Source organism: Episyrphus balteatus, chromosome 1 (genome assembly GCF_945859705.1).
Source record: "Episyrphus balteatus chromosome 1, idEpiBalt1.1, whole genome shotgun sequence".
NCBI classification, from domain to species: Eukaryota; Metazoa; Arthropoda; class Insecta; order Diptera; family Syrphidae; genus Episyrphus; species Episyrphus balteatus.
In genome coordinates, this window is record NC_079134.1 from 82964505 (window position 1) to 82976257 (window position 11753).

The 11753-nt window shown below is 36.2% G+C and overlaps 1 protein-coding gene across 1 annotated transcript; it reads right to left on the reverse strand.

Annotated features, from left to right (window-relative positions):
• Positions 1 to 7976: 7976 nt before the first annotated feature.
• Positions 7977 to 9524, reverse strand: LOC129907754 (uncharacterized). Its single transcript, XM_055984109.1, has 2 exons — positions 9152 to 9524; positions 7977 to 8581 (listed from the first exon to the last, which is right to left on the reverse strand). Exons 1-2 carry the CDS (start codon positions 9522 to 9524, stop codon positions 7977 to 7979), a joined length of 978 nt encoding a protein of 325 aa, XP_055840084.1.
• Positions 9525 to 11753: the final 2229 nt, after the last annotated feature.

Below are 11753 nucleotides of genomic sequence, written 5' to 3' on the forward strand. Positions count from 1 at the left end.
TAAATTAATTTTGACAGATTTACATCGTAAACATATGCACGCTTCACATAGAGCGTTAATAGCCATCTCTAGACAACAATACTGGATATTAGGTGTTGGACATGCAGCTCGACAAGTTATTAGTCGATGCATCATTTGTTTTAGAGCGAAGCCAAGATTCATCAACCAAATGATGGGAAATATGCCTCCAGAAAGGGTGAATGTATCGAGACCTTTTTATCACTGCGGTGTTGATTTCTGCGGGCCCATTAAAACCCACTACAACGTCAGAGGTAAGAGTCCTACAAAATCATATTTGGCTATTTTTGTTTGTTTTTCGACTAAAGCTGTACACATAGAAGTAGTTGGAGATTTATCGTCTCAATCATTCATATTCGCCTTAAAAAGATTTATATGAAGGCGAGGACTTTGTCACACAATATTTTGTGACAACGCAACAAACTTTGTTGGTGCTAAGAGTGAGTTAGCAGAACTAACAAAAGTATTCAATTCAAGAAGAATCCAGTCAAGAATCCAGACTTATTGCCTAGAAGAAGGAATAAAGTGGAAAAATATACCACCTCGTTCTCCTCACTTTGGAGGCTTGTGGGAAGCTGCTGTAAAATCTGCAAAGACGCTTCTCGTTCGTCATCTAGGCGAAGCTTCATTGACGTATGAGCAGTTGCTAACGGTGGTCATACAAATAGAAGCAATATTGAACTCTCGACCGCTAACACCGTTGTCATCTGATCCAAACGATTTCGAAGCTCTTACACCAGGGCACTTCTTAATCGGAGGTCCTCTTACGGCCATCGCAGAACCAGATGTAACAGACAGCAAAATAGGCAGTCTAAACAAATTTCGGCAAATGCAGCACATACAACAGCATTTTTGGAAAAGGTGGTCGGCTGAATATTTACATCTTCTGCAACAAAGACTTAAATGGAAAACTGAATCAAATAACCTTAAAAATGACACATTGGTGCTTATTAAAGAAGATAATATTCCTCCTATGCGCTGGAAACTTGGCCGAGTGATTGAGACATTTAAGGGAAGTGATGGTAAAGTACGCGTGGCTAACGTAAAAACTCAAACTGGAACGTACCAACGAGCGATACATAATCAAACAAGATGTTTAAGATCAAGAAATCCAAAAAAGGTGACATTACTGTCAGTCTTGTTTTTGGTACTTATACTAATACCCACATCTTTATGTCACTCACAAACACAGGAACAAATAAATATAAACAAACTTGATGATGGCGTTGGTATATACTTTGAAGACGTTGGCAAAATTCGCACAGTAAACACATATTGGAAAATATTTGTCTATTACAATCTGACAACGTACTGGCAAGGGTTTGATGAGCTTAAAACATATGTTAACAAAATACAAGATCTGTGTACAAAAGAAGCAACTCATCAAATGTACTACATACCAACAGTAGACACAATGCGAAGCAGGATCGCAGTTATCGAGCATAACAACGAATTGCTTCAGAATTACCATGCACCAAAATATGAAAGAACCAGGATAGCAAGATCACCCTTTGACATTGTGGGAACTTTGGCGCATAGTTTGTTTGGTATACTTGATCAAGAAAGTGCTGATAAAATACAAGTCCAAATCGGCAATGCATATAGAAATGAAGATCATTTGATTGAACTTTTGAAAAAACAAAGTTCGATTGCAGATGCTACTTCTAATATTTTAAAACGAAACCACATTCAAGTTCAAGAACAATTTAAGGCCCTAAATGAACACCTTCAAAATACCATGGCAATTATCAGCAAGAAGGACAAGGTTAACGAAGTACGACAAAACCTTGGATCTTTGACGTCGTATTTAATTCTTGTTCTCACAAATTTCGAGTATATACAAGATCTACTATTAGATGTTCTATTGGATTTAAATCAGTCTTGTCTTGCTTCTCATTCTGATCACACGCTTATTGCTTGCTACTAATTTGCTATGAGTGCTAAATGTAAAAAGTGCTTAGCTAACATATCACCAAGCGACTCTATCTCCTGTGGTGTGTGTCAGGCGGTTTTCCACGGAAAGTGTACATTGTTAAAAGCAAACGAAATCAAATTAATTAATTCTAATGTTAATTTGTTTTGGAAATGTGTTAATTGTAAAAGTCATGTATTGTCTGTGCACATTAAAAAAGTCAACCATAACTTTGCGCTCCTACAAGAAGCACTATGCGAATTAAATTCTTTTGACAAAAACAACAAACCAAGTGTAAATTCGCCATATCAGAATAGTCAAAAAAAAGTTCATTTGGATGTTAGCAGAGAGGTCAGAGAAAATACAAAAAAGCAAAGAATTGATAGGGCTAAAGAGCAAAGCCAACAGCAAAAAAAAAATTCTTTAGCACTTTCGTCTCCTGCTATAAATCGTATTCTTAAAAAGTCCAGTAATTATTCGGTTTCCCCTGGTCCCTCTTATCGATTGACTGTTGAAAATAATACCATATCAACACCTTTATCTAAAATCTTAGTTGATGGTGAGAATGCGCTTTCTCTCTCTGAACTTACTCAGAGTGAAGTTATAGTTGTTGGAGCTCATGATAACATCGATGACGTCGTTATAGATAATGCTCTTACTTCATCTGCTGGAAAAGATGATAATGTAAAGAGCCAAAGTCAACAACAATCATTGCCTCCTACCTCTCCAATTTCTGAGTTTATAATTGCTGAAGGTGATGTCAAAAATAATTGCGACAATGCACGTAACAAAGATGAGGATAAAGATGGTAAAGTAAATACGAATAATAAAGATTTTGTGGATCACGAAAACATTAATAATAAACCAAATGATACTAAATCTGATATAAGGGATGACCATACTGATCTTGAGGTGTATTTTAAACTTAAATGGTTTCATATATCAAGTTTTAAACCAAATACGAAACCAGAATCCATAGTTTCATACGTTTCAAAGAAAACAAACTTATGTGCAAAGCTTTTTTCTTGTTATAAGTTGTTGGCAAAATATAATCAGGGAGAAAAAGATGAATGGAGACCAAATTTTGTTAACTTTAAAATTGGATGCCCATTGGAACACGTAAATTCAATCCTTCGTACCGATTTTTGGCCAATGGGTGTGAATATTCGTACTTTTGATTATAAGCCAAAAAACTAATTAATGCTGCTATTGTTGATGATAATGATGATGTTGGTTTTGATGATGGTGCTGTTGACAATGTTGCTCACAATGTTGTTGACGATGATGTTGCTGTAAATGTTGATGATGATGTTGGTTTTGATGATGATGCTGTTGAAAATGTTGCTGAAAATGTCAATAATTCTAATACACTAATTGAAATTGTTGCTCATGATGCTGTCTTTGTTGTTGATGTTGCCACTGATGTTATTACTGCAAACGATGTTGATGATGATGCTGTAGATGTTCCTGAAATCCTTGATTCTGATCCTGGGTGTCTCCTCAATTTTAATGTATATTACCAAAATGTTGGTGGAGTAAGAACAAAACTAAATAAACTTTTTGTATATTTTGCCTCTGAAGAATATGATATTATTGTACTAACTGAAACATGGCTTAATGAAAATCACTTAACTTTAGAGTTATTTAGTAGTCAACAATTTAATGTTTTTCGAAAAGATAGATGTTCTTTAAAAACTGGTCTTGAACGAGGTGGTGGTGTTATTATTGCTGTAAAAAGCATCTATGTTTGTAATCAATTAGAGCTAGTTTCTGATAATAATGAATTAAATATGGATGTTGATCAAATTATTGTAAAGATTTCTTTTCAAAAAAATCACAATCTATATATAAGTGCAAGCTATATTCGCCCTGGTAGTTCAATAGATATGTATAATTTGCATTTTAAAAATTGTAATTTTCTGAATAATTTAAGCTCATCTGACCATGTAATGATATTAGGGGATTTCAATCTTGGAGATATAAGCTGGAAATTTGATCCTGATGCTAAACACTTAGTGCCTTTTAACATAACTAATGAAATTGAAGCCGCGGTAATTGATTTCTTTAGCCAATTTGATCTCGTGCAAATAAATAATCTAAAAAACAATCTAAATCGTATTTTAGACTTAGTATTTGTGGACACTAATTTCGAAGCTTATGTCGATAAAAATGATTTTCCTGGCGTTCAAAATTCAATTCATCACATATGTCTTATTATCGATTGCAAGTTTCTATCATTTATTAAACAACCAATGAAATCGTCTGATTTCACTTATAACTATAACCGTGCAAATTTTGAAGCTATTAATAATCATTTAAAATCGATACATTGGGTAAACATTTTTGAGAATCTGAGTTTAAGTCAAGCGTTTGATATGTTTTTGAGCTCACTTGAAGCTGCTTTTGATTTATTCATTCCAAAAAAAACAATTAGGTCTTATTCGAATCCACTTTGGTTTAATAGAAGGCTAATAAATCTAAAAAACAGGAAAAATAAAGCTTACAAGAAATACAAAACTGATCAAAATAATGTTGCTTATCGACAGAATTATTTAAAATGCAATTTAGAGTTTAACTGTCTGAACAATTTTCTATTCAACAGCTATATTTTAGAAATAGAAACCAAAGTCAAGAACGATAGTAAGCAATTTTGGAAATACATAAATTCAAAAAGGAAATCGGTTGGTCTTCCTAATTGTATGCAGTATTCTGGGAATATATCTAGTGAAACGAGTGTTATATGTGACTTGTTTGCCGATCTCTTCAGCTCTGTTTACTCAAACTCCTCTTTTACAAAGTTTCCGGATTTCTCTCCTGTTGAAGTTGTGGATATATCAAGCATAAGTTTGGATATTTCTGATATCTTTGAAGCCTTAAATAAGCTTGATATTAATAAAGGTGGTGGTCCTGATGGTATCCCTCCCATTGCATTAAATAAATGTGCCGATTCCTTAGCTCTACCTCTTTTTCTGATATTCAGCAAATCACTTAATATCGGTGAGTTTTTAGATACTTGGAAGATCTCTTATATAACTCCGGTACATAAATCAGGATCAAAGCAGGATGTGATAAGTTATAGACCAATTTGCAAGCTTTCGGTGATTCCAAAAATGTTCGAAATGTTGGTATGTAACAAATTAAATTTCATGATTAAAAATATAATATCTGAATCACAACATGGATTTGTTAAGGGTCGATCGACCGCTACAAATCTTGCTATGTTGTCCGACTCCGTTATAAATGGTTTCAGTGATGGTTTGCAGACGGACATTATTTTCACTGATTTTGCTAAGGCCTTTGACAAAGTTAACCATGAAATCCTGATTTTTAAGCTTTCTAGGCTAGGATTTCACTCTAGCTTTATCAAATGGATTTCTTCCTATTTGTGTAACCGAACTCAGTTTGTAAAAATTGGGTCCTCAAGATCAAAGAAAATAACAGTTACCTCTGGTGTCCCACAAGGAAGCCATATAGGTCCATTGTTTTTCATTCTTTTTATAAATGATATCCCTTCCAACTTCAGATTTTCTAAATATCTTATGTATGCTGATGATCTTAAAATCTTTCGATCAATTGAATCAACTAATGATTGTCTTCTTCTTCAGCAAGACCTTCAAAGTCTTGTTAATTGGTGCAATGAGAATCAATTGCTTTTAAATGTTAAAAAATGTGTAAGTTTTACTTGCCACAGAAAACTGAATCCAATAGTTTTTGAATACAATATCAACTCTGTCATATTAGAAAGGGTAACGGTTAAAAAAGATTTGGGTGTGTTTTTGGACGTACGTTTCTCATTCGCCGATCATATTGACTACATAGTTAATAAAGCTAACAGAATGCTGGGGTTTATTCGAAGAAATACTCTTGATTTTTCAGACCCATTCACGATAAAAACTCTTTATATCTCACTCGTAAGATCGATACTAGAATACTGTTGTGTAATTTGGAATCCCTATTATGAAACCCATTCTTTAAGGATTGAGAGAGTCCAACGAAGACTTACAAATTTATTGTTCTTTAAATTGAACTGGAATATTGAAATACCATCATATTCAACAAGATGCTTGCTTTTCAATGTTCAAACGCTTGATTTAAGAAGAAAATATTTTTGCATAATGTTTATCAAAGATTTAATCAACTTCCATTCTAATTGTCCTCAGTTGTTGGAGCGTATAAATTTCTATTTTCCATCTAGAAATCTCAGAGTTAACTTTCATTTTCGTGAAAATTTTTACAGAACCAATTATGGTAGAAACGAACCTCTTGCACGTTGTATAAGAGAAACAAACCTTGCAATTGATAATATTGATATTTTTGGAAACATATCCAGGGAATTTTTCAAAAAGAATTTGATGATGGTCTTACAATATTATCAATAGTTTTCTTTAAATTGATGTAATATTTATTGTTATTTATCTGCTCCACCTCAGTTTTCTAATAATTGTATGTATTTGTATTTTTAAATTTTTAAATTTTTAAATTTTAAATTATATTTATAGTTGTATATATTATCATTATTTACTTATATTATTTAATATTATTTACATTAATTTGTTAAAAATTAGTCTATAAGAGATGTTACTCTGCTTGATGAAATAAACAAATCAAAAATCACGGAAACATAAATCCACATTTTATAACCCCTCATCAATTAAGTGAGCAGCTGAAACTCGTAAGAAGCAATTTACCTTCTTATTTATCATTGCCTGAAGGTTCAGTAATTGACATGTACAAGATGTCAACTGTGAAAGGCCGTTTCTTAAATAATTCAATTGTTTTCGAAATGCTATTGCCACTAACTGATGCTGAAGAATTTCAACTTTTTAATCTTCTTAATGTTCCTATAATCCACAGAAACAACACGTTTATGGTAGAAACATCTGCGCAATATTTAGCTGTGTCATTGCCTAGAGATAGATATTTCCTAGTGAGTGATTTGGAGCTAGGGGCATGCAAACGTTTGGTGTCCAAGAAATATATGTGCAACCAAGTTCATCCAACCATTATTCAGCAAGGTAATTCCGAGATATGTGAATTGGCATTACTAAACCACAAGGAGGAGAGCTTTAAGAAATGCATCTTAAGGGCGACACCTCAACAAAATGTTTGGATGAGACTCAAATCATCTAATAGCTGGATTTTCCCTATCCCATCAAAAATGTCTGGACATTTGATTTGCGGTGATAAGAGCAACGCCGTTACTTTGTTTGGAAATAGGGTTCTGGAATTCAAAAAATCTTGTATTTTACAATTGCCCAACATTATCATCAAAGGTAAAATTAATTTTGAAAGCATAATAACGTCACCTTTTATTCCTAGCGCTAATGCAAGCAGTTGGTTCATGAATCAAGAAACATCAACAATAAAACCAGCAACGAGGGTCGAAGAATATCACGTTGACCTATCCGAATATAATGATTTGAAAAAAAATATCAAGGATATAATGGACATGTCTAAGGAACTACCAGCCCCCACTGACATCGACGTTCATGATTACCATCACTATGGAAGCAGTCTTCTTCTTTTCATATGCATGATTGGGATCATCTTCACTCTTTATTGGCGAAAAAGAAGGCCAACTCCTATGCCGAGAACGTTTGAGGTCAACGTATAGATTTAAGTTAAATATTTAAGTTAAATAGTTTGAATCTAATTTAGAGAGTTAAGAACCCTCAAAAGGGGGGAGTATGTTCATATTTCATTTAAAATAACTTTTTGTAAAGTGCAACAATAATCTTTTTCTTATTAATCATGTTCAAATTTCATTTAAATTCATTAGATTCTTTTTTTGTCATTAATTAATGCAAGCGTGTGAACAGCTAAAATTTTTGTATTTCACGGATCTCATTTCCGATTTTGTATATTTTCGTTGTTACCTGTTCCCACGCTTGAATATTTTTTGCATAGTTGCACTTTTAATATAATTAATTTTCATTTGTACTTTGTTTTCAACCTATCATATTTTTCTTGTCTGAAATAAGATTCAGTTTTGCTGTAAACCTTTGAACATTAAACATTGTGTGTTTTTTTTTAACTATTTTGAGAATTAAACAGTGCTAGATACCACTAACAGGTCATCCAAGTACGGAAAGATTTTTTCTCGCAGTTGATGGGGCACCACTTTGTCCATTAATCTGACCATGCGTTGTGGGGCATTACAGAGGCCAAATGGCATAACCGTAAACTGCAACAGGGGCATGCCGGGCACAGTAAACGCCGTCTTTTCCCGAGATGATTTCTCCAACGGGATCTGCCAAAAAGCATCTTTTAGATCCACACTCGAAATGAAATGTGTATCTGGAAGACGCGATAGCAATCCTTCAATATGAAAAAGTGGATACGCATCTTTCTTAGTTTTGGCGTTGACTTTCTTGTAGTCTAGACATAAGCGATTTTTGCCAGGCTTACGCACTAGGACTACAGGAGAGCTCCACGCACTGTTACTTTGCTCGATAGCACCAAGCTTAAGCATACGTTCCAATTCCTCATAAAGAAGTTTCTGTACCGCTGGGGAAATCGGGTAATGCCGTGTTGTTTTTCCTAAGCCTTGGACAACAGAGGATGGGAACAGACTTATGGCATCTTGTAAGCGCTTGGACTGTTGTTCAGTGAGTACATGAGCATTCGGGTCTGTCTCTTTCGGGCACGGAACTGAAGAGATTTCAGAAATCAGCTGAGGAGCGATTTGAAATTCCTTCCAGAAGTCAATACCCAGATATAGTTTCTACTTTAAAGAAGGGACTAGATACAGGGGAATCGTTTTCGTCATCGCTTTAAAAGTAACTTCCACAAAGATCTTCCCCACTATGGCTTGATGTTTCCCGTCAGCTGTCTTTACTTCGGAAGAGAGTCTAGTGATGTTTTGTCCATGTCTTCGCAGAAAATCAAGGCCATCCGCACCAAGGCAGCTTATGCTAGCTCCACTATCCAGCAATCCAAGGAGAGCTTCTCCAAAAATGTGAACTGTAGCATATGGACGTGGGTCTTCTGAGCTACACAACGTTGTTGCTTCGATGGCTTTGTAGGATTGTTTCTTCTCACTAAACTTCTTCCTCAGTTTAGACACCTTGTCCGAGACCACGGTGTTTTGGGAACCGAAGATTCTTTTCCGTACCTCCAGATAGTTTTGTAGCCTTTCGTGTAGAGTTTTGATCGGTCTTGAAGCTGCACGTGGAGGCTCAACCTTAGCTTCAAGAAGATTTGTTGGACGTTGTTAGATACGGGGTGCTGGAACAGGTGTAAATGAAGGAGTGTTGGTAGGGACGGGGACGGACACTGAGCTGCTAGAAAGAGAAGTGGGTGGGGGTTCTAATGGGACTCCGGGCTCTTCTCCTGAGAGCAATTCCCCCGGGGCTTTAAACTGCTCTTCCTCTCGTTTCCCGCGCACCGAGGACAATTTGGAGAGGTGTAGTTTTCCAATCCACATCCGTACCAGAACAGGAGCCTTGCAATTGTAGCAAACATAGTTCCGAGTGTCCCTTTCCTTTTTAGGGTGAAATGCCTCGAGCTCGGGTGTAGCCATTTCGTCCACTTCTCTTTCATCGGCTTCGAGCTCAGAGATTGCACTTCTTCGTGGAGGTGGAATTGGTGCCATTTTTGGTCTCTGCGGTTCATGAATTTGAAGATATTTTTCTATCTTTCGACAGATGTTGTAATGATGCATCCTGCAATGCATTACATTTAACCTCTACAACAACAAACTACTCCCAAAACAACTCATCACCAGCCAACTAAGCAACTACCTACCTCCCAGCATCAGCATCACCAGCCGCCGGCGCATGCGACATACATACCTTCATTACCAACCAGCAACAACAACAACCCCAAACGCATCACCGCTCCCACGCACCTAGCCAAGCATATCCACATCACTAATAGCAAATTATGATAACACCCACGCAATCGTTCAACGTGCAGTGTGGTGAATTCAAAAGAGAATCAACAAAAAGAATTGTGGTGAATTCAAAACACGAAGAAGACGCAAAAAGAGAAACTACAAAAATCTAATGTTCTTCGTGTGGTAAACTGGTACATCACGCACTGATGGCAGAACGAATACCGCACAAAGAAGAAAAGGTAAAAATATGAAATTATCATGTGTGGTGAAAAACACATGGCACGATAAGCTTGTGGTCAAGTGTTTATACTAAAGCCAAATATGCGTAGCCCGCTACCCGTAACCCCGCCGTGTACCATAAAACACTAAATACACATATTCTATGAGCACCTGATAAAATAGAAACATTATGTGCAATACAGGGTGCCCTACATATATATAAAACATGTTATAAATTTACATAACAGTTTATATTTTTTTATAAAGTTGGTACGGTAAATATTAACATATAAGACTATATCAAAATGGAATTCATATGATATTTTATCGTTTGTGTGCTTATAATTCACACCCACTTTTTGCCAGATATATTAATAAGAAGGCACCCAAGGGCCAGCAAAAAGCAGGTTGAGAGTGTTTAACTTAAAGCCTAATACCATACGGATACCGAAGATTTCCCCCCACCAGCGGTAAGGGATCTAAAGTTTATGTATAGCCGGTACCATACCGTAGATAAACCGATTTACAGTCGTAGAAATCCAGAGGAAACTCTGTGAACAACCGGTTAAAAACCGTTGAAAAGCTAAGGGAAACCTTAAAGCTAAACCGATTAACAGTCGTTGAAATCCAGAGGAAACTCTGTGAACAACCGGTTAAAAACCGTTGAAAAGCTAAGGGAAACCTTAAAGCTAAACCGATTAAAAATCGTTGAAATCCAGAGGAAACTCTGTGAGCAACCGGTTCAAAACCGTTGAAAAGCTAAGGGAAACCTTAAAAGCTAAACCGATTAAAAATCGTTGAAAACCAGAGGAAACTCTGTGAGCAACCGGTTTACAACCGTTGAAAAGCTAAGGGAAACCTTACAGCTAAACCGATTAAGAGTCGTTGAAAAACCGGTTAGAAACCGTTGAACAACCAGAGGTCACTCTGTTGAAAACTGGTTAGAACCCAGCATTGCGTTACGCGCAAAACCAGAGAAAAGGACTGCCAATAGCAGAGACCAGAGTTGCCGTGTTCAGCAAAACACCAGAGATACCGCCGTAAAAGTAAAATAGTGTTTAATATTAAGTTTTATGAATAAATAAAGGATTAAAAATAATAAATGATCTTTTAATATGTCAAGGTTCAGTACCTCCCTTGGTTGACCCTGGACCCGACGAGCAAACCTCAGCTATAAAATCCAAGGTACATCATAAATTGGCGCCCGAGCAGGGACCATAAGGTCTTTTCCAGAAAAATCCTAAGGAAAGTAAATGGACCAGTAACACCAGAACCGAAACCGAAAACTACCGGAACCCGATAAACCAGAAAGCCGATACACCAGAAATCCGATACACCAGAAAGCCGATACACCAGAAATCCGATATACCAGAACCGAAATTACCTGAAGCCCGGTACACCAGGAATCCGATAAACCAGAAAGCCGATACACCAGAAAGCCGATACACCAGAAATCCGACATACCAGAACCGAAATTACCTGAAAAACCGATACACCAGGAATCCACTATACCAGAACCGGAACCGAGAATACCAATACCAAGAAACTCAAAATGACTGAACCCGAAGTACAAGACAATTTACTTCCTAGTATAGGAGCTATTTACCTCTTATCAAAGAAGGAGCTCATCGAGCGAATGAGTAAATTAAACATCAATACTGAAGAGACAGTAAATGTACTCCGTAGTAAGTTTAGCACTTACATGAAAGAAGCCCGACTTCGTAAATCAGCCGAAAACTTGTTTGAAGATTTGGAAAAAGTCTTGGA

What these genes read in the sequence shown, in the direction of transcription:
- LOC129907754 (XM_055984109.1), bottom strand. Translation starts at nt 9,524, where the DNA reads ATGGCACCAATTCCACCTCCACGAAGAAGTGCAATCTCTGAGCTCGAA. An exon ending in TACACCTGTTCCAGCACCCC is followed by an intron (nt 8,582 to 9,151) that starts GTATCTAACAAC and finishes AAATCTCTTCAG; the next exon opens with TTCCGTGCCCGAAAGAGACA.